This window comes from Choloepus didactylus, assembly GCF_015220235.1.
Source record: "Choloepus didactylus isolate mChoDid1 chromosome 26 unlocalized genomic scaffold, mChoDid1.pri SUPER_26_unloc1, whole genome shotgun sequence".
NCBI lineage: Eukaryota > Metazoa > Chordata > Mammalia > Pilosa > Megalonychidae > Choloepus > Choloepus didactylus.
The window spans coordinates 3,042,418-3,066,565 of NW_023637614.1; the positions used below are offsets into that span (position 1 = coordinate 3,042,418).

The window sequence follows — 24,148 nt, forward strand, 5'->3', positions numbered from 1 at the left end:
ATGATTGTTATTTCTTCTTTTTGAATCATCCCTTTTATTAGTATGTAGTGACCTTCTTTGTCTCTCATAACATCCTTGCATTTAAAGTCTATTTTATCTGAGATTAATATTGCTACTCCTGCTTATTTTGGCTGTAGCTTGCATGAAATATTTTTTTCCATCCTTTCACTTTCAATTTCTTTGTATCCCTGTGTCTAAGATGAGTTTCTTGCATGCAACATATTGATGATTCATTTTTTATCTATTCTGTGAAACTATGTCTTTTAACTGGAGAGTTTAATCCATTTACATTCAACATTGTAACCATGAAGGCATTTCTTGAATCAGCCATATTAGCCTTTTGTTTATGTTTGTCATATATATTTTTTCCTCTCTCGGTTAATGTCCTTTCATGTGTCCATACTGAATCTCTTTAGTACTGGACACTTCTCCATGTCTCTCTCTCCTTTCTTTGTTTTTCTGTCAGTAGAGATCCCTTTAGTATATCCAGTAGGGGTGGTCCCTTTTTAGCAAATTCTCTCAGCATTTGTTTGTCTGGAAAATTTTAAGCTCTCCCTCAAATTTGAAGGAGAGCTTTGCTGGATAAAGAAATCTTGGTTGGCAATTTTTCTCTCAGAATTTTAAATGTCATGCCACTGCCTTCTCACCTCCATGGTGGCCACTGAGTAGTCACTGCTCAGTCTTATGCTGTTCCCTTTTCATGTGGTGAATTTCTTTTCTCTTGCTGCTTTCAGAACTTTCTCCTCCTCTTCCATATTTGACAGTGTAATCAGAATGTATCTTGCAGTATGTTTATTTCGATTTATTCTATTTGGAGGTTGCTGGGCATTTATGATTTGTGTATTTATGGTGTTTAGAAGGTTTGGGAAGTTTTCCCCAACAATTTCTTTGAATACTCTTCCTAGACCTTTACCCTTCTCTTCCCCTTCTGGAACACCAATGAGTCTTATTTTTGGACATTTTATGTTCTCTATCATATCCCCAAGGTCCATTTCAATATTTTTAATTTTTCCCATTTCTTTCTTTTGTTTTTTCTCTTTCCATTTTGTCATCTTACAGGTCACTGATTAGTTGTTCAACTTCCTCTTGTCTTGTACTATGAGTATCCAGAATCTTTTTAATTTGGTCATCAGTTTCTTTAATTTACATAAGATTGTCTCTTTTTTTTATTTACTCTTGCTATTTCTTCTTTATGCTCTTCTAGGGTCTTCTTAATGTACTTTATATCCTGTGCCATGCTATTCTTCATGTCCTTTATATCCTGTGCCATGGTATCATTGTTCATCTCTAGTTCTTTGATTATTTGCTCCAAATACTGTGTCTCCTCTGACCTTTTGATTTGGGTGCTTGGGCTTGGGTTTTCCATATCATCTGTTTTTTTCCATATGCTTTAAATTTTTCTGTTGTTTTTGACCTCTTGGCATTTGCTTCACTTGATAGTGTTCTTTTAGGATTTGTAGACTGATAAAAACCTTTATCTCTAACACTTTAACTAACCAGCAGGTGGCATCTGTGAGCCACCTATTCCCATCAAACCAGTTCTCCCCCACTTTGTCTTTGTGGTGAGTGGGAGTGTGAGTCTTGTGGAGTCCAATTGGTGTACCAAGCCTGTGTGTGTATTTGGTGTTGTCCATCCTGTATATGGGACATGTGTTTGGGTGGACAGGGAGGGGGGTGGCTCTAACAATCACATCTCCTTTGTGTTCATAGAGATTTAAAGCTGCTGTAGGAGTGTAATCCTTCAGTTCAGTCCTGCCACAGTTTGTCTCTGCCACTGACACACAAGTTCTGGGTATTGGCATATAGGCCTTGAGACTAGTGAGTGGGTCCATCTTCCAGGCCATGCACCCCCAGTTCCTCTGTTGAGGGATGACTGTGCTTTGTCACAGGTGAGTGCCATCTCTCAGGGTGGTTCTGGGCTGCAGGGCTGTGTAGGGAGGCTTCCAGTCTGCTGAAAGGATGGAGATTTTGCTGATCTCAGCAGTTCCACATGTCTGTGAGTGTTGTATGAAGTATGCCCAAAGTCATATTGTTCTGTGGTGTCTGTTCCATGCAGTTCCTGGCTTTCTACCTAATTGCTCTGGAGGAGTAACTAAAACATACACCTCACCAGCCTGCCATCTTGCCCTGCCTCTCTATTATATTCTATTACAGTACTGGGTACTTTTCTTTCATTGTTCTCATCATATTTATAATTTTAACTACATTTTCCTTGGTTGATTAGCACCTGTGTCAGCAACTAAAGAACAAGTGCATTGAAAGTGTGACTTCTCTGCTTATGCTTAAATTTGTATCCTGATTACCAAACTTGGAGCTTGGCGTATTGGGAAACACTCAATACAGATGGAGAAGTGTTTGAATAATTTCTGGAAAGTGTAGCAATTAAAAGTACAGGTAATCAAACAGGTTAAAGTTTGGGTTCATCAAAATACAAGATGTAACACCTTAGAGAAGTCACTTGTAATTTCCCTTCTTTAAAGCTCACTTGCTTCAGCTGTAAATGTGAATAACAATAAAACTTCTTCTAAAGGTAACAGAAGATGATTCCCACAAAACACTAAACACAACACCTGGAACATAGAAGGCACATGTATTCATTAGAATTAAGTTTCACTGAGAGTGATTGAAAAACCAAAATAATATGTTTTAAGCAATATAGAAATTTATTTTTCTCATCTCTATTCCTTTTATGACTCTTTGTATCTTGTTGCTCCATCATTGTCAATATGTGGTTTTTGCTTTATTCACATAGTGCCAAATGACCATCAAGCTTCTGCCACCATATTCATATCTTAGCCAATGGCAAAGGAAAGACTGTCTTCTTAAGGGCATTTCCCAGACATTGCACAGCATTGGCTCTCAAATCCCACTAGCTGGAAATTAGACTCATTAGCCACATCAATGAGAAGGAAGACTAGGAAATATAGTTTTTAGCTAAGTTCATCACATGCCCAACTGAAAACTGAGAGATAAATAGCAGTCTCTAACATAACAAGACAGAAAAGGGATTAGCTCTTACATGGAAATTGGGCATTTTATGTCAAGGAGTGTGTCCATAAAAGATTATCTGGTCAAAGGAGCCTGCAGAAGCACCATGTACAATAACTCATCTTGTCACAGTAACAGGCACATGAATTGTAGAGAAACTAAGAGAAAGCAACAGTGAGCATACCAAATGTGAATCTTCATAGTCACACAGGCCCATGCTCCACAGGTCCCTGGTGAAGTTTTTCAGCTCTTGTCTTGCTCAAATTCCACTTGAGCTCTCACAACCCAGGAAAATCAGACTTTCGTTGGACACAGTGGAAGAGAAGCCTTCAGGGAGTCCTCCTCTTGTCACCCTCATAGACATCTACTGGGATTTGTTCTCTGGAGAGATGCAAGATAGTGACAGATAAAATATCCCTGGCTGGACTTCTCAAAAAGCATCCAGAGAGGTCTTTTTCTGATGCAGAATCTCAATATATGGCATCTCATGGACAGAAGGACTCCAGATTTGCCTGTATTGACACACAGAGGTCCTCCCCATCTGTAACTAACTACCACCTCAGAAATCTAATCTTGCTTTAGAGCTGAAACAATTCTATCCCTCTGCTTCAATTCACTTAGGAAAAGTAATAAAAGGAATCTTTGGCTTCACTCTGAATTCTCAAATATTAGAGGAAAATGTGCAGCAATTCCCAAAGAGAAAGGCCATGTTTATTTTTTCCCTTTCATGCAGAAGAGAAAGGAGCTTTCTGTAATATTTTGACAATAGAAACTCTGCTTTAAATAAGAACATCCAAGAGTGACAACCACACTCACACTGCAGGTTTTCTTTCATCTCATGGTAGCTGTATGCAGAATAACCTTCTTTTTTATTAAAACATTTTATCAAGTGCCAGTAAGTGCCTGTGGCACAAAAAGGTCTAAGTTTTACTATATCTATATCATTGCTTGGGGACAACTCTGAGGCCTCGCCCAGGAACTCAAAGATTGCCTTCTGAAAACTTACCAAAATGTATCAAAATTGAAAATGTTCAGACTCCTTAAATCTTCTTTATGATCAGAAACATTCAAGAATATAAGGATTTCATCAAGAGTCTTGTTTGTAAAAGATAAAGGAAACCACAAAGATGCCCATCAAGAAGTTCTGATCAGGTATAACATGATATATTTCTACAGTGAAATATGATGCAGAAACTTCAAAACAATGAACTAGGTCTCCATTCAGTATCATGGAAAATTGTTCAGAATATATTGAAAAGTAAACAAAGAAAATGCAGGCTCTGAAATCATGGGGTCTTGTTCACATGTGAATTTTCCACTTCCCAGATGAGTGACTTTGAGCAAGTGATAACACAAACTCTTTAAGCTGGTTTCCTCATCTGAAAAATGGGATAATAAGAGGACCCAATCCCTAGGTCTTGTGAGGATTAAATACAGCAACTAGCATTGCAGATAATGTTAGAAAATTCCACTCCAAATGCAGGCTTTCACAAACAGCACATTAGACAAGACTTTTATACAAAACTTCCTGGTAATCAGCCACTGCATCTTTCCCCAAACCCCCTTCTTCAGCTATATACATTCCAATCCTTAAAAGGACACTAAAACCCACTACTCAAATCTCCAATGGCTTAACACCATTCCTTCTCAACTCCCGCCCCAACAGAACCCTGGGTCCAGTCATCACTTATACCATCTGCTAAACCCCTATCAAACTTCACCAACTGACTACCCCAAAAGCAAAGCATAAATACAGCCCCCCCCCCTTTGTCTCAAGTGGGCTGAAACTTTACTTCAGACCTCTGCCATGCTTATGGTGCTTTTCTTTCTGACTCCCACCATGCTGCTGCTTGAATAAAACTTTCCTGCCTGAAGTCAATTAATCTCCATGCCCTCTATGACTGCACCTCCAAATTTCTAACATAATGGCAGCAAAAAAAACAGGATTGGGAGTTATATTGACACCAGTCAACCTGGGGAGAACTTCTACACTGCCATTGCTGACAAATCTCCCAACACCAGACATCAGTTCATATTCTGTGGGTGAGTTTTTTGGTTCCTCTGGAAGGTCCTGTCCATTTCTCCTTTCTCTCAGACACAGAAAATCCTAGAACTATGTCACCAACCTTCCCCACTGAGGGAAACTATTCCCAAGGCCAGACCCCTCATTCATGGGGACACCTGAGTTTTGTGTTTGGTCTCACTTTTCTCTGAGCAAGAAGCAAAGACAGAAGAATGCTTGATTCTTTTGCTCTTGTTCCATGACTGGGGCTGCTAGAGCTCTAACCAATTGCACTCTCCGTGGGAAATTCACTCAGTGAGTGGCCAGTAAACGGAAACTTAAATTACCAAATTCTACAAGATCTTAAAAATTTCATTCAATGCAATGACAAATAGTCTAAAGTTCCATACATTCAGACTTTCTTCTATTTCTGTAACCACTCCTCCCTCTGTCAGGCTGGTAACAACCACAAAATCCTTCTTCACTCTCCCACCTCTCCCTCTCCTCCGGTAACTTTCCCCCCCATTCCCACTCCCATGTGCAGCATACTACTCATGCTCTTTAATCCTTTTTCTGCCAACTCTTTCCTTAATCCATCCAAATAAACTTTCTCAACTCTCCTCATGCCCATCCTGCAGAGACATCTCACAATCATGGTAGCAGGATCAAAGGCTTGTCCAAGCAAGGTGAGAAAATAGAGTGGATTTCTAAACTTCACACAGGCTTGAAATTACCTAAGCTAAAGGTATTTTTTCTCCCCTTTCTTTTTTAAAGAATACACAGCTCAGGGCAATTCACAGACCTCCATTCTCTGGCATTGGAAAGGGGCAGCTGAATCAATGGGTCTCTAAAACTGCCAGCTCAGATCAGGGCTTGGGAAATCAGTGCCTCTCTTTGAAGTTATTCAAAATGCTAAGACATTTAAACCAAACTAAACTGCATAGACATTAGCAACAGTCTTTCACAGCATTAGAAGATGGAAGTTTATTTCCCAAGCAGCCTTGAAATGTGGCAACAGTAGCCATTTTCTAAGATGAAGACATGTTGAATTCAGCTATGTCAGTGATTCCCAGAGAATCAAAGCTTTGTCAGCAGACAGGAACAAAATGCAGCTTGATTATATTTATAACACCCCTACTCGTTAGGCAGGGATGGTATATAGAAAATGTCCTTAGCATCTTCTCTCTCAGAGAAGCAATATAGTATTGTGGTTATCAGAGGGCACCCCACATGCAGAGGCTTGAATCAGGGTGCCATCACTAATGGCCTGTGTTATCTTTGGGTATAATTCTTCACTCTCTGTGCCTCAACTTTCACAAAGATAACAGTACTCTAACTCAATAATGGCTCCTGGAAGGATTAAATAAGAGAAAGGATAGGACATGCTAAGGTTTATTTTAATCACATAAGCACCCAATGGAAGTTAGCTACTATTATTAAGAATGTATAATATTAAGAAGCACAACTGCTGGAAAGTCCAAATCAAAATTTAATTTCCTGTATATATATATTTGTTTTTAAAATTTGTCTTTATCAGAAATTAAAAAAAAAAAAACAACCACTTTGAAGAAGTTTTCAGAATCTTCAAATAAGTCACAAGGAACCTAGAAGAAAAACATCTTTCAGATGGCTAGGTTTCAAATTTCTGGGACCTAAAATAGAAGATATTACCAATAAGAAGTTGCAAGTGACAATTCCTAGTTCTTCTGTCTATATTCACATCCCTCATCTCTTGCCCATCTAGAAAGCAAAGCCTTTAAATAGAAAGGGACTGTGGTTTTTTCTTTGGGGAAAAACAGGAAGGTTGGTGAGTATTGAAAGAGTCAGGCTTCTGCTCTACAGCCAGACAGTGGCAGGGACCCTGAGCCAAAGGGAAATGGTAGCAGGAGATCAGAGGGAGTGATGGAAAACCCCATAGCCTTCAAGGAGCTAAAGGTTCTCAGGAAATTGGCCTTGATCTAATAAGTGGCTCTGGGATTAAGAGTCCCTAGGTCCACAAGTTTCCCAAAGTATTGCTGCTGAAGAACCTTCAGAAAGATCCCTTGTGATAGAATTTTAGCACACCCACACCCACAAATACACAGGCTGAGGAAGAAAACATTATGTGCTACTGAGAATCCCCCAGTGTGTGAGGTACATATTTTAAAACAAAACACCAGTACACTAGATTTGACAGTGATTTTTTCCAAAATGTGGATGTATTGTCATAGAAAGTCTTACAGAAGCTTAAAAATATAAATGACATTTAATTCTATATTGTAGGCCTCACCTTAAATGAAAAAGAATCAGTACTGTTCTAGAAATTCTGGGCTTTCTGGTTGTTATATTAAGACTGATCAAATGCCAAATCATTTCCCTATGTCTTCCACTCCTTCTTCCACTATCCCTCCATCCTTGATGGGAATCCAGATAGTAAGACAATGTGAAGACACCTTCATTTGCTCTTTGAAGAATTATCTTGTAAGATATATAACCCCTTTAAAAGATCCCAGACAGCTGCTGGGGCTTGCTAAGGAAATGATGTAATAGAAAATATTCCAAATAGATAGTGATTTCTGAGGGATAAGTTCTTTAGATATTGTTTTTCAGGATTTAATACATCTTAAGGTTTCAATAACAAGTTTCTTTTCTTGCATTACCACCCTTTTTCTCTTCATCACTTCCTTCTTCTTTCTTTTCTGGATTAAAGCAGAGATGCAGAATTTTCAAGTAGTGAGCTAGAGAGAGAGATTTTTAGCTTCCCTATTTGTGCCCAGCTAGGGTGAAAGACACAGAGTAGGAACCATGCCTTCATCTCCACATAAGCCAGTGAAACTCTCAGTGTGTGTGTCTATGAGCTGTGCTTTGATGAAAGATTTCAACCCAACAGAGGAGTCTTGAGATAGACAACCTGTTGTTTTGGTGCCAGCATCCATTTCTCTTCTTTGAAATCTGTATCCTAGTTTTGCTGAGTGAAAATGCCAACACATTTCATTCTCTGTGCATCCAGGGGAATGAACTCCCACCTTTTCCAGAGAGGCTGAGCCTCCAGTGTCTCATCCCCTGGCAACAGTGTGTGGTTTATGAATGGGAGTTTGTCCCCATCAGAACCCAAAATTTTCAGTGGGATTTTGGCAGAAACACAAGATGGCATGATTTTCCATCTGCACTTGAGGAGAAAGAAGCAGGCTGACACCTAAATACATACATCACAAGGGGTTGCATTTTGAGAATGCAGCCAACCACCTCAGAGGAAGAAGAATCCAGAAGTAGAGAGCTGGTGACCCTCCTTAAGCCCTAATTAAGTCATACCTGAAAAAAATCTCCACCCCAGGATTTCTCAGGTTAATAAGCCCCCATTAATTTGTTCAGGTTTTACCTGGGATTTCTGTCTGCATAACCAGAAGAATCCTAAGTTATTGAGTTCTGCACTGAAACTAAGTTTATTAAACCACTAGAAAAAGTTTTCATTAAAGGTGTTATAACTTATTTTTATTTATAGCAATTTCTTCATCCTGGTGGAAGAGAGGGGGAAAGACTGTAAAAGACACCCAATTCCAAGAATACATATGAATAACAAAGCCAAGAGTTGAAGGTAAACTAAAATAGGGCCTTTCAGCACAGTGATACATAGGCAAATGAGAACCAGTGTGCATAGAACATAATCACTGTTTCTTTCTACTTTAGGAAATAGTGACTCTTACTGGATCTGGGTGAGGTCCTATGATTTGTAGGCTCAAATCTCCATTCAATTTTCAAATGGGTAGTGTACTTCAAATGGGTAGTATACCCATGTAATAGCTGACATTTTATAATTATATTTTCTATAATTACATGTCAACACAAACCTACAGTAACATGGTTTGACCACTGTTTGTCCATATTCAGATGACAGGAATGTTAAGAAAAAAATGTGCTGCCTGGAAATATTCTCTCTGATTCTGAACAAAAATGAATAAATTGTCTAAAAATTTGTTAAAGAGAAAAGATACATAATTATACTTGGGTTTGATTTAAACATGGCTCTAAACATCTGTTTTGGTGTCTGTTTAATAGTTACTGAAAATGAACCCTTTTTCACAAAGCCTATTATTTTCTGATATAGGTGATAGGTTGGAGTTGTTCAGGATTCCACACAATGCAGTGAGTCATGGTTTAAGTAGAGAGTTTAAGGTTTATTAGAGGAAGAAATCATGTGGGAGCCAGCAAAAGGAAAGAAAGAAAATGGCTCCAGCTCTCTATCTGACAGCAGCATTTTTTAAAGGAAAAACCCACATTGGGATGGGAGGGTGTTGGGGGGAAAGGGTGTCTGCTGTGTGTCCTGTGCCTCAATTGGGTGAGTGTCTATCAATTTCCAGGCTGATTGGTTGCTAGGGTTCTAAGCATTATTCTTCTTTGAAATGTAGCTGTGTTATCTATGTGGAGGAAGCAGGCCTTTTGGCTTGTTTGTTGTCATTCATCTTATAGACTTATCTGATCTTGTATTATCCACCTTTTGGGGTCTAGATGCCACTATGACTGGGATTTCTAAAACAGCCTTTAGCCCTTAGTTTATGGTGCACTTGGTATCTATGAGATAAGCTGCAGGGTCCCTGGAACAAACATTCCTTCCATATGTTAGGCTCTTTTTTCTGGGGTCTGACATTCCTGCCTTTTATTTTTAATAAAAAATTGGTATGGGTTTGGGTTGAATTTTGGGTTAATGCTTTAACTTAGCTTGAATCAACCTTTGTAGGGAATAGGGATCTCACACACTTAACTACTTCCAGCTGGGCATGGATGGAGTTGGAGAAGAGTTGCTTTGAACTTAGTTCTAGTATTATTAGATTGACATTTGGATATTTTTTGCTGGAACTGACTGGTAGTGAGGCTTTTGCTGCAGCAGGAGCAGATTTTCAAATTTTCATTGCAGCAGTAGTATGTTTTTGGAGTTTTGTTGTTTGGTTATGACTGCTATTGAATTATTGGTAAATTTAATTAGACATTGTAAGAGGTAAGGAGCAAAAAGGAAAATTAATATAAGGATAATTACTGGCCCCACAAGGGGGAGTATAATAGCTTGTAGAGGCATAGAAATGAAAGAAAATTTGAGAGAAAGTTTTTTAACTAGCAGTTGCTTAATTTGCTAGATTATCTTTTATTATGTTTATATTTTGTTTTAGTACTTGTAAGTTTTGTTTGATTTGTCATGTATTATTGATGTAAAAACAACAGGTTTCATTTATTATTGTACAAGTTCTTCTTGCTATTTTGGTTAGAACATTTAGTGCTTTTTATTTTGTATGACTACTTTAGCTAAACTATTTAAAGATTAAATGGTATCTTGTGAGCATCTCTCATGAAAGGGAAAGTAGGTGGAGTTTTTTTTTTCTTGTAACTGCTTTCTGCTGAGCAAAGGTGAATAGGTTCCTATATTAATTTGGAAGATGCTCTGGGCATAAACTCACAAACACAATACAGGCAAAAACAAGACAAAAAATGACAAGCAGAATAAAAACTATGGTAATAAGGGCAATTTTCTATTTCATAGTAAGTGCATTAACTACTTAGAAAATGCATTTAGTTTACTATAATTTTAACATTATTATTATTTTGCATATGATTTAATATCAAAGAGACATTGTTATATTTATTTGGTATGTATGCATAGCCCTGAATGCTAATGAATGCTCAAGTTTTTCCTGAACTGCATTGGGTGTTAAGTTTACAATACCATACATGCTGCCCCTCATAAGAGCAGGCCTTAATGTTAATTATATTTTTAGGTTTCAACTACATCACAGTGGCAATTGCAGCTCCAAGAGGTATCTCCTTTTTACAGTTGTTGTAGCATAGCATCGTTGGTCCTCTAGGAAAAAGGACAGTGGGCTCTAGGGTACCATTGGGCTGTTTTACAGCACCCTCTGGCACTATGCAGCTCAGCCAGTCTGGAGGCAATGATCACCTGAAAAGCTAAAGTGATCAAGTCTTTTTTGGCAGGCAGAGGCATGGTGTTTGTAGTGAAAGGTGTTTATAGTAACAGCATGTTCCCATTTACTTCTGAAGCACATCCATGTGATGTGGTTGGCACCTTTATGGTTCTAGGGACTACAGAAATGGGTTCTACTGATAACTCTGATGGGGAGAGAGCATGCAGGCACAGTACTAGGAGCCTGGTTTAAACATGCAAGCACTTTAATTAAAACAGAGGTTTAATTTTTCTTTACATTTTTAGTAGAGTTATGTTAGATAATGGGTAGAACATAACTTCTGTACTTGCCTTGCTTCTCTTTTTCTTTTTTCCCTTTTTTTTAAAAAAAGCTTTTCTTTGTTGTTGAAGATGAAGCTTTGACTTGTAGCTAACTGCAAGCACTTTTAGAAAAGCATTAGAGTAAACATACTTTTATTTACTGGCTAAACAAGGCTGTTAAAGGGACTTTGTGGTAGTGTTACAGGTTTGTTTGTTACACTTGAAACCTATGGTTTCTTTTAGAAAAGGCCTATGCCTTATCAGGTTATGGTTCAGCCAGTTTGGGTTTCATTAACTAACCTCCCATTCAAATAAAAGAGTAGGGACAGACAATAATTTAAAAGTAAAGAGTGCTTAATACAAGAATTTAAATAATCAAGGACATCATAATGTTGGCATGAAGTGCAAGAAGTTATTTTGATAAAGCAGACTTTTGCTTCCTACACTAATTACTTAGAAAAATACTTCTACATCCTTTTTTCAAGAAATAATACCTCAATAGTTTAAGGAAAGTTTTTTCTTAATAAAAACAGCAGGAGACAGTAATGTGAGGAGCTTGCAGTATGGTAAGGAATGTTTATATTTAGTAAATTATTAGGCACATACCCACAACATTGAATATTAATTACTGCTTAGGGTGGTGGATAAAATATTTAATGCCATTTTGTTTTATAAAAACACTTTTTTTCTTTAAGTTGTGAGGTTCTATTGTTGAGCAGTGTTATTACTAGTTTTAACCATTTTTTAACTTTGACCACAGAAATAATTGTTTTCACAAACTTTTTACAGCTTTCTGTATCTATGTTTCAACCCTGACTACAGAAATAAATTTTCTACTCTAAAACCTTCTGCAACTTTCTGTATCCACCTAGGCTTCTTCCCACATTCCTATCCATCCAGGCTTCATTCCACATTCCTTAACAATCTTTCATTTAGGAGAAAGCCACTTTCCTTTCCCCTTAATTAGAAAAACATTCTTTATACCTTCTATACAACATGCTATTACTACCAAAATCAAATTTGTTAGAATGATGCTAAATATTTAGAACATTTTAGTCAATGCATTTTGAAACAGTAATAAACAATCTTGTGGTTTTTTTTAAAAATACTTATGGCTTTTAACTGCTTAGCTTGTCTTGAAGTACAAACTGCTAATATAGGACTTGAAGGATATGAATCATTTGTTTTAGTTATTATACTAAGACTTTTTACTTTTTTATTTGGAAATTGTATTTTAGTGTTTTAGGGTGAAATTCTATTAAATATGCTTTTATATTAGAAGGAACAACTGGTTCTTTTCCATCAGAACACAAATCATTAGTTGGTATATAAGAACAACAAGGCTCCTTAGATGTTTTGGTCTCTATAGAGAAAGGGAGTCAAAGTTCTTATAATCAGATTCCTCAGTAGAGATATTATTTTATGATACTGATTTGACAATTTGTACTTTTGCTGATTTTTAAGTGGTATTACTTTTGATGTCCTTCCAGCAATTTCAGGTTTTTGAAAGGATGCTTTTGACTAGGTCTTTTTGACTTTTTAATTTTAAAAATTGACAAGCTAGCACATTTACATTATTATTTCTCTTATTTAATTGCTTTGGAAGGCTTGATATTAAAGCAGAGGTGGAAGTCCACATATTTTTAGACTGTAACTTTTCCTTAACTTACAGTTTTTTGTCTGTTTTGAGACAGTTTGCTATAGCTAGCCATACCATACATAAAGGCCAGCTGACATTAGCTATAGCTCATTTGTTATTTTTATTAAATTTCATAATTTTTTGTTCTTGTAAGACATTTTAAATTGGATATTCCTTGAAGGTTAATGTCCCATTTTCTGGTCATTTTGCCCTTTTACTTAATTTATATTGTGGCCACACAGAGTTGCAATAATGTACTAACAATTTTAATGACACTTTCCAAATTTAGACCAATTATTAAGAATAGTTTTTAAGGGAGATGTAGTTGGCACATTTTGAGAGTTTCCCATGGCTGAGCAATAGCAAAAGAAATTATAAAGACAGAACATTGGAGTAGGAGATATTTAAATGTAACTGGTTTTTCACACAAATGCAAACTGTGAAAACTGCACAAAATTTAAAATGAGAACTACATATCTGGGGTTACTGTTAATGGGGCTCAAACCCACAGAGTTTGCATGCACAACCCTTGGATCAACTTAATTAGCCTTACTACACAATAGATTAATTGAAACAAAAGAAAGCAAAAGTGAACAAAATAAACAAAAGATTACACACTTACCTAGCATACAGAAAGTCTTGATTGCAAAGCTACCTTAAATCAGATGCATTTGGTGTTTGTGGTGGGCAGTCCTGGTGCTCTAGGAAAAATTTCTGGGCAGCTGGTAGGCACAGAGCTGAGGGGTTCAGGGGAGCTCCACAGCTGATAAGATATGGATCAGGGTGTTTGAAAACCTGGTTTTAAATAGGCTCAACTGATCTCACATCAAATAGAGAAATAAGTTTTCTTTAAGTTAGGGAAGAGGGAAATTTTTAAGTAAGTGACTTATGGCTTAGAAAATTGTTTTTTATCTTTCAAAACTTTATATCCTTTCTGTTGGAGGTAGTTAAGGTGAGTGACTGTTTTTGCGATAAGGCTTCAGAGGGGCTGCAGTATAGGAGGTGGGGAATTCTTGCCTTATCCAGCCATCTTCAGTTGTGCCAGGTGTGCATGCTCTGGGATTGTGCTGCACCCCCCTGTCTGGGAGAGGCAGGCTCAATTGGGAGATGGGGGAGGGGTACATGGACAGCAAGCAGGCTGTGTATGGGCAGGGTGAGGTGAGGAGGAGGCAGTGATGGGATGAGAAGGGAGGTGAAGAGGTAAAGGATAAGGGGAGGGGAGAAGAAAGGGTTAAGGGCAAGGGAAGGGGAGCAGAAGAGGTTACAGAGTAGTTATGAGGGGGATGGTTTGCAGGATTAAAGAAGCAGAACCTGCCTAAAGGCTTTTCAGGGTTAACTTTTGTAGAGAGGAAAGCAGAAGACTTAGAAGGTTTTTTTATGGAGGAAGATTTGGTAGGAGGCAACAGAAGGGCACAAAGATAGCCAGGACTGAACAGTTTAGAAAGCTTGAGATTAGGAGCTTCAGACTACTTGTCATTGTGCTGAATAGAATTATTGTTTAGTGAGAATTTGTCAATTGAAAGTGCCATTTTCTGGATTACATTTTTTGCTGCTCTAAAGGATATTGCAGCCAAACTGTATTGGTTCTACTTCCCCTTTTAATTGAAGTTTATTGAAGTTGCAGAAAAAACATCTGAGGGGGGTAGATTTAGGAGGAAATTCAGTTTTGGAGCTACTGAAAAGTGACTATATATTACCCATGATTATTTAAGAAATTTGAGAGGCTTGTGTTTTGTTAGGGAACTTTGCTCATCAGAGGCTTATGGAGATCACTGTGAGAGACCCATGGCTCCCCTACTCACTTGGAGGCTTACAGTTTCCCTGGATGAGGCTGACATGAATTGGGGCTATGCTTACCAGAGGTTTATGGAGTTCACCCATGAGAGGCTCTTGGCTCCCCCACTCCTTTAGAGGCTTACAGAGGCCACCCAAAACATTGCTAAAGTGAGACTAATGGCCCAGATCCATATGACCTGTTACAACAACAAAGCAGGTGTCCCCAGTTTGCCATTGGGGGTCAGGAAACTGCATGCAGTCTTTTGCCCAAGGCATCCCCCTTGTTACTTTGACAGCTACAGTGGGGAAAGATGCTCATGGAACATCAGAGAGTTTTGACTGAGTGCTCAGGTTTTCCTAGGCTTACAATGCTGGGCCCTGCTTTAAAGCAGGCTGAGGTGCCACAATGGGGTGGGCCAGGGTATCCATGGGACACCAGAAAAATCTCCCAAGGGGGTATCTGGGCAGAAAGATGTCACTTACCTACCTAGGGCTGAATTAGTTGTAGATATTTGAGAGCTATGAGGATGTGCCAGCATCACATCAAGGTGGTCTGAGTTGATGGACTCAAGCCACTGCATGCATGGAAAACTGAATGGCTGTAGTTTGGGGAACAGAGTCCACTGGAAGTCTGCCCGAATGCCCCAAGGGGCTGGGAAACTCACACCTCAGTTTGTCCTCCAAACATGATTGACTGAGAGGCTGTCCCATTGCCCCATAAGGGGCCAGAGACTCAGGCCTCAGTCTAACCCCTGTCCTGGGTTTTTGGCACCAAATGTTAGATTGGGGTCATTCAGGAATCCACACAACACAGTGAGTCATGGTTTAAGTAGAGAGTTTAAGGTTTATTAGAGGAAGAAAACAGGTGGGAGCCAGCAAAAGGAAAGAAAGAAAATGGCTCAAGCAGCATTTTTTAAAAGAAAACCCACACTGGAACAGGAGGGTATTGTGGGGTAGGGTGATTGCTGAGTGTGTCCTGTGCCTCAATTGGGTGAGTGCCTATCAATTTCTGGGCTGATTGGTTGCTAGGTTTCTGAGAATTATTCTTCTTTGAAATGTAGCTGTGTTATCTATGTGGAGTAAGCAGGCCTTTTGGCTTTTCTGTGGTCATTCATTCACCTATCTGATCTTGTCTTATCTGCCTTTTGGGATCTAGGTGCCACTATGACTGGGATTTCTAAAACAGCCTTCAATACTTTGTGGTGCACCTGGTATCTGTGAGATAAGCAGTAGGGCCCCTGGATAAGACATTCCTTCTATATGTTAGACTCTTTTTTCTGGGGTCTGACAATAGGGAAAAATTACAGTGTTAATCCACATTAGAAAGAGTAAGAATCCATTCACATCTTAAATTTCAGGGAACATCTGTCTTCAGACTCAGTTTATGTTACACAACACCACCTGGTGGCAATGTACTTAACAACAGCGATAGCTGAGAGTTAGATAAACATCATTTAAATTGACCCCAGCAATATTAAGGGCATTTTATAACACCAGATCAGAACTAGATCTTCTTTCCAGGATCAGGAAATTAACATGCCAGAACTCTGAGCAGGGGTAGGGTAATTATGAAATATAGGCAAATGTTAATGTAACAATGAATTTATCAGCATTCCCCAAAGAGTGGCATAAGTCCACTGGTACATGAAAAGGCCAAGCTAAGAAGGAGATGGTTGAGCAGAGACCTGAATGAAGAGAGGATGTAAGTAATGCAGTTATCTGAAGAAAGACCATTACAGGTAGAGTGAGCAGCATGTGCAAAGGCCCTGAGGCAGGGCTATATTTGGCTTCTTGGTTACAGCAAGGTCAGTGGAGTTCAAGCAGAGGAGAAAAGAGAATAAGTATAAGGAATGTAGTTAAAGAGGTAGGCAAGGGTCTGATCCAAGGACACCTAATGGTCAGGATTTAGAATTTTTTCTAGGTTGAAAGGAAACCCCTGGGAAATTAAAAGCAGAGGAGTGATGTGGTCTGCTTTGTGTTCTAAAAGAATCACTTATTCTAACTGCTGTGTGAACAGTGGACTACAGAGGACAATACGGTTTGTAGCATCATGAGGAGAAATCTGCAACTACTCAGAGAAAGGATGAAGTTGGGACTAAATGGCTCTGTATTTTTAATGTGTATTAATATCTCCACCTCATCAGAGATATATATGGTAATAATATAGTCTTTACAGTTATTTGATAGCATTATTTTTCATGAAAAAATAATATAGGTTACATCTGTATGGCAAAAACTGCAAGATGTAATATAGGTTGTTACATCTGTATGGCAAAAACTGTATGACTAAAGTTAATGAGACATCAAACTCTTGAGATCAAAATGCACTATAAATCACATAAATTTTCTGTGTTCTTCTAAAATATCCTGTGGTCTCCTAAAATTATTCTGTGCTATAGTTGCAAAAAGTAGTATGCCTTGTCATTTATTTTAGCTTTCCTACCAGATTCACTTCTTGATAATATTGAATAAAAAGCTACACTATGACCATATTCTTATTTCAGTTGCTGTAGCATACAGCTGGTTTTCCCCCAAACTTGCTCTCCCCTCCTTGGACAGAGATGTGCAATATGTTTCCCAGATGCCTTTACAGCCGGACAGGGCCATGCCACTAAATTCACACCAATCATATGTAACTTCTGCCTCCCTTGCTTAAGAGAAAATTCTATCCCAGACTTCTGCCTTCTTGCCTTTCCTCCAGACTGGAATGTAGATGTGGTGGAATTTCCATTCTGAATATGTAGACAAGAAAATCCTCCAAAGGCAAGGGTTCACAACTGCAAAATTGTACCATAGGGGTAATTTGAAATGTCTATAGAAATTTTGGGTTGACATGACTGAGAGAGGGGCACTGGCATCTGGTGGATAGAAGCCAGGGATGGTGCCAAACATCCCTGAAGGCACAAACCAGCCCCCCACAACAGACTTTTTTTGCCCAAAGAGTCAGTAGTGCTGAGGTTGAAAAACTCCTCTAGGGCAACATTTCTCAAACCTATAAATTACTCAAATGTCTTCTTAAAATGCTAATTGAGATTCAGAATATTTGAGATGGGATCTGATGTTTCTCACTTCTACAAGCTTCTTGAGGGATGGTGGAACAAAGGTGGCAAGAACTTGCTTCTCTGAACAGTGTCCTGGAGCACAGCTGCACTTGAGAGGAAAGAAGTAAGCTGACACCCACTTAACATACAACACAAGGAATTGCATTTAGAGAATGCAGCCAATGACCTCAGAGGCACAAGAATCCAGAAGTAGAGGTCTGGTGATGCTCCTTAAGCCCTAATTAAGTCGCTCCTGAAAAGAGTCCCCCTGGGCTTCTAGTTTATGTAGTTTGAGCGGTATGTGCAAGGATGATAATCAAACATATACTCCTATACTTGTGAACTCATTCTTTTAGCTTGTTGTTCTGAGTGGTTGGTAGTCATACAGCACTGATTGTTACAGATTTAGAATATCAGCTTCCATTAAATGAGACAGAATTAAATGCCCTTCTTATTTAAGCTGTGGTATATTGGGGTCTCTTTTTTAGAGCAGTTTAGCTTTTATACTACCATCACCATTTGCAAATAGTTGGTGGTTACACAGTGCTCCCCTCCATTTACAATGCTGTTAAGCAAAAGAATTCAAGAGCTCAGGAGGTAACAATTTTCCAGAAAGATAGGAAAGACAAATGGAAGACAAGAAACAAGATGGCAACTGCTAGTGATATCAGAGAGAGGAATACTAGTTTCCTATTGCTGCTGTAACAAATTGACACAAACTCAGTGGCTTGAAACCAAACAAATATATCACCCTACAGTCTGGAGGTCAGAATTAGGAAATGGGTCTCAGTGTGCTAATATCTCAGTATCAATGGGCTGCATTCTTTTGAAGGCTCTAGGAAAGAATCTGTTTGCTAGCTTCTAGATGCCACCCAATTATTTAGTTTGTGGACCTCTTCCTCCAGGCTCAAAACCAGCAATAGAGGGTTGAGTCCTCCCCATGCTGTCATCTCTTTGGTTCTCTCTTCTGTCTTCTTCTTCTACTTATAAGGACCCTCGTGATTACATTGGGTACATCCAGATAATCCAAGGTCATCTTCCATCTCAGGGTCAGTATTTAGCTACCTTACTTCCATCTGCAAACTTAATTCCCATTTGTCATATAAACTAACATAATCACAGGTTCTGTGGATTAATATATGGACATCATTCTGCCTATCAGCAGGGGTTAGAAAGCAGGCAAGACAGGCAATTTGAAGATAGGAAATCAATACACAGAGCTGGGTGCATAGGAATAAAGAGATGATAAGTTAATTGAGAGCAAATTTAAGAATTTTCTGGTCAAGTCCAAAGCTCATCAACTGCAGGCTACTCCTAAGAAGTGAGTGTGTCCTGGAGCATTTGTATGTTCTTTTGGTACAAAAGAATGAAGCATCAATGGTCATGATCCAAATGAAGGAGTTCTGCAGAATGAGGTTGTCCAGGCATTCTCAGAACCTTTATGCTGTCTGCCTTCAGAATGTATGATATCCATGCTATCTAACAGTTTCTGTAAATTAAACTGTTATGTCTGAGTCCTGGGTCCCTCCCCATCTCCCTGTTTTGCAAAAGCAGGCTGCAGATCAGATCACACCTCACATTGATACTTTCTCTCTTTCCCCAATTTCATGCCACTTTGTGTTCTCCCTCCCTTTCCCTCACAAACTTATTCACCCCTCACAAAACAGGCATTGCCAAAGTTACCAGATAAACTATTTATTACCCCCATTGGCCAGAGTTCACATACCTTACACTGTTGTAACCTCCTTATTGGCAAAAAGCCTTATAAAAAGGAATCCCACTACCCAACTGTGTGCTTTCCCATCTGAGCAGCTTTTCTGTTGATGGGGGCTGCCCTGAATCTCCTCTCAAATAAAATTTTTCCTTATTATCTGCACATTTGGCATTGTTGCCTGTCTTTCAAGTCAAACTACCTTACATTTGGTGCCAAAACCTGGGAGATGAGGTAATGACTTTTCTTTGCCATTTAAACCTCAACACTGACAAATTATCCAGACTAGGGGTAAGTAATTTGCAAATGCCCTGAATTTGTCTTCCCCTGCTTCACTGAAAATACTAACATTAGGTAAAGAAATTCACTGCACAGCTGTTGGGCCATGGTACCAGGAGGCAGTGGGGATGCCTCTCCTCTCAGTTCCATCTGAAATAGTTCCCTTCTTTGGACCCCAAGCATGACTCATGGATGCCTGTGTTCACATCATGTCCACCAGGCTTGAAATCTCATTCTTTCCCTCATGCTCCCCTCAGGCCTCCTTATGGGTAACACATTTTCCATCTCACCACAGGACTCCCCTGTAGGTTGCTTCATAAATCATGGGGTCAGTTAAGCATAAGCTTTAAGCCCAAATGGCTCATTTATTACTGCAATACTGTCTGACCACAATACAAGTTAGTCAATAGCTCTAAGTGACCTGACAATGGGACTTTGATCCCCAAATTCTCACTAACCTTGATAGATTCTGTCAACAGAATGGCAAAGGAAAGTTCCATATGTCCAAGTTTTCTTTAAGAAAACCCTCAGACTCCCCCATGCTCCTCCTGCTTCATCTTCCAAATTCTACTTTTCCAATCTCTGCTTCCTAAAAAGGCATCTCTAAACCCCTCACCTGTTTCAAGCCTCCTTAGAAACTCCTCAGCTTATCCTCCTTTTGTGAGAAGAGTCTGGAACAGAGAGGCCCATCTGCATCCATGTTCCTTTCTCTCTTTCTAACCTTTCCCAAATTACAAAGTGCCTAGGCTCATACTCTACTAACCCTACCCAATTTCCTAATGAATGTCAATAACTTACTATGCCCTATAACCTCACCTGGCAAGATCCCTATTTCATTCTCTCTACCTGCCTCATTGCCAAAGAAAAGGAATGAGAATAGCTATCAGCTCAGACTCATGCAGACACCTTAAATAGACAGGACACTAAACAGACCAGTGAAAGCCACCACAGTGCTCTGAGAAAACATGAATGGTCCAACAGGAAACCCTGCTAATCAAATAAAGCTAATTAATCTCAGCTTTAAGGTTTTTAACAATAAAAATGTAAAATGACCCTGAAGACAAACACTTCCAGGAGGCTGTTTTAAATGCAAATGGGCCAAACTCTGGGCTGAACAATGTCTAAACCCTCAACATCAATCTACTGGAGTGTTCTAGTCTGCTAATGCTGCAGAATGCAAAACACCAGAGATGGATAAGCTTTTATAAAACGGGGGTTTATTTCACTAAACAATTACAGTCTTAAGGCCACAAAGCATCCAAGATGACACCTCAGCAATCGGGTACCTTCACCGGAGGACGGCCAGTGGTGTCCGGAAAACCTCTGTTAGCTAGGAAGGCAGCTGGCGTCTGCTCCAAAGCTCCGGCCTCAAAACAGCTTTCTCCCAGGACGTTCCTTTCTAGCAAGCTTGCTTCTCTTCAAAACATCACTCCCAGCTGCACTCTCTTTCTTCCCCCCAAGTCAGCTCATTTATATAGCTCCACCAATAAGGGCCCACCCTGAATGGGCGGGGCCACGCCTCCATGGGAACATCTCATCAGAATCATTGCCCACAGCTGGGTGGGGCACATTCCAGGCAAATCCAACCATCACCAAAATGCCTGCCCCACACAAGACCACAAAGATAATGGCATTTGGGGGACACAATACACTCAATCCGGCACATGGAGCTTCTGGAACTAAGAGCAGAAAACTGAAGGTGCCTGAAAAACAAGGCCCTGGGACAATCTCTCATATGAAACCTCAGGTAATTCTCTCGGTAGCAGGTAAGCCAATTTCATTTCTTATACACACAAGGCCTACTTATCATGCTCTCCTACTCCTACCTTCCTCACTTAACAACCATGCATTTACCCACTCATTCCTCATCCTTCCATACTGCCTGACACCAATCCAAGGAAAAACATACTGAATTAAAACCCCAAATTCTTATTCCTTCTTCACAACTGTCTTTAGTCAATGCAACCTCTTCAGAAAACACTACCAGTCCCCTTCTTTCCCTTTCTCTCCCTCCCTTGCCAACCCTATAATATACAATACAAAAATCTTCTCACCTAAAACTCTTCTATCTACTAATAAAACTCAGCTTATTTATTGCTAAAACAGACATGCAGCCAATTGATTAGATGTGCCAACAATTATTGTAAAAAGTGTGTATTCCTATTTCAATAATGCATAAACTGTAAAATTTTAAATATTTGACATTATTTTAACAAGTTAATTTTACTGGTAATAGTATGCTGTAAAATGCTTGTTTAACAAGTTTCCAAAATTGTCCTGGTGACTTAAGTTTAAAAGGTATAAGGAATGCTTTTAGTAAAAGAAAAAGGAAAGTGGTTTTGTTTTAAATAACAGATAGTTTAAAAATATAATATGCTGTAGAATGTTTCCTTAAAAACAGTCTCCAAAATTATTTTGATGACTTAAATATAAAAAGTATCAAAGATGTTTGTTAGAAAGAAAGGAAAGGTGGCATTGTCTTAAATGACTAGTTGTTTAAGAATTTTAATAAAATGTAAAACAAAAACCTAAGAGTAAATGCAGAGCTGCAGAAAGTTTGCAGAGAAATAGTTTATTTTTTGGGTCAAATTTAACAAATTGTGGAAAATAGCAATATCCTGGTTTGATAATAAAACCTCACAGCTTAAGGGGTGGTCTTGCAAAATAGGAAAATAAAATTGCATAACAAAGAAGCTGCTAGGCTATTGCAGCAGTAACCTGCTCATTCTTAAAAGCTGTGTGTTCAGCTACAAAAAACATTAACAGTCAATGTGGCAGTCTGCCAAAGAGCAAGTTAAATGTTTCCTAGTTTCCCCTAACTGAAACCCTAAAATATAAACTCCTAACTAAAAATTAAAACTGTAAAAACATGTTCAGCCACTAATCCTACAAAGGGATAAACTGAAAAATTCAACACCTAATCCCCAAGAAGGGAAAAGAGCTGAGAAGCTGCTGCTGCCCCAGCAAAACCTCCAAATCAAAAGTGACTTTCCCAAAATATACAGTGAAATTATATCAGTATAAACTACTGAAACCATTTAATAGCCATGTGTGCCAGTTTGTATTGTGTCCCCTAAAATGCCATTATCATTGATACAGCCTTGTGTGGGCAGATGTATTAGTGTTGATTAGATCGTAATTCTTTGAGTGTTTCCATGGAGATGCAACCCACCCAAATGTAGGTGATAACTCTAATTAAATAATATCCATGGATGTGTGGCTTTGCCCATTAAGTGTGGGTCTTGGTTAGTTTGCTGGAGCACTATATAAGTGCAGACATAAGGAGTGAGCTTCCTACAGCCTAGAGGGGAATGTCCTGGGAGAAAGCTATTTTGAAACCAGAACTCTGGAGCAGACACCAGCCACATGCTTTCCAAGCTAACAGAGGTTTTCCAGATAGCAGCAGCCATCCTCCAGTGAAGGTAACTGATTGTTGATGCCTTATCTTGGACACTTGATGGCCTTAAGACTGTAACTTTGTAACCAAATAAATCCCCTTTATAAAAGCCAATCCATTTCTGGTATTTTGTGAAAAGGCTGCATTAGCCAACCAGAATACCCTTTCTAGACTATATATATATATATATATATATATATATATATATATATATATATAATTGTACCTGGCAAATAACCATTAATTGTAGCAAACTTAATATAGTAACTGCCTCTTTATTTGCTGTTGTGCCAGATAAACTTACCTTGTTGCAGGATGTAAGTACTCAAGCCAATGTAACATTATAGTAAACCTTGCTAAAATGTTATTTAACATATTTTTAAATCCCTTCAACCAAACTGCAGCCACCTTTGGATGGAAAAACAATAATGGACATTTACTGTGCTTCAAGATTTAAAAATGCAAAACCCTCCTACAGACCCTAACTACTCTATCAAGTTCTTGGGTATTGTCTGGTTAAGTAAAACCAGGGTTATTCCTTCAGCTTTTGTTAAAATACAAAATTATCTCACACCACTTGCTCCTAAACAATTAATAACTTTTCTTTGTTCGCTAAGTTATTGAAAACTGTTTATACTGTATTTAGTACAAATTTTAAAGCCTTTATATACCCTAATTAAAAAAGGAAAAGCATGGAAATAAAATTTCCCACAGCAGGCTATGGGCTGCAACCTTTATTGTAATGATACTTATCCCCAGTACAAATTAGAAGGAAAAAAGTAACAACAAAATGGTACTCTTGACTTTAACACCATATGCCAATTAAATCCTTCTTTCTCTAAAACAAAAAGTAAAATAGTCAAATTCTGTATGTCCAACTTATATAATCCTCTATCAGGACTGAATCATAAAGGAAGCTTGTTAAATTATATTATCTTAAAGGTAAAATGGAAGCTTATAAAGTATGTTATCTTAAAGGCAAAATAAAAAATAAATCCCATTTATCTCAGGAAAAAATAAGCAAATATTTTAAATAACCTGTTGTTAGTCAAACCTCTACAACTTAAAGCATCAAAAACCTCAAAAATAAATATCCCCGAAATCTAG

The 24,148-nt window shown here is 38.6% G+C and overlaps 1 protein-coding gene across 3 annotated transcripts in view; it reads right to left on the reverse strand.

Annotated features, from left to right (window-relative positions):
- Positions 1-24,148, reverse strand: part of LOC119525729 — a 237,517-nt gene that overhangs the window by 197,898 nt on the left and 15,471 nt on the right. For all 3 annotated transcript variants that reach the window (XM_037824537.1, XM_037824538.1, XM_037824536.1), the window contains exon 2: positions 3,173-3,369. In XM_037824537.1, the coding sequence (XP_037680465.1) occupies positions 3,318-3,369 (52 nt within the window). In that variant the 3' untranslated portion in view covers positions 3,173-3,317. The remainder of the gene's footprint in view (positions 1-3,172; positions 3,370-24,148) is intronic.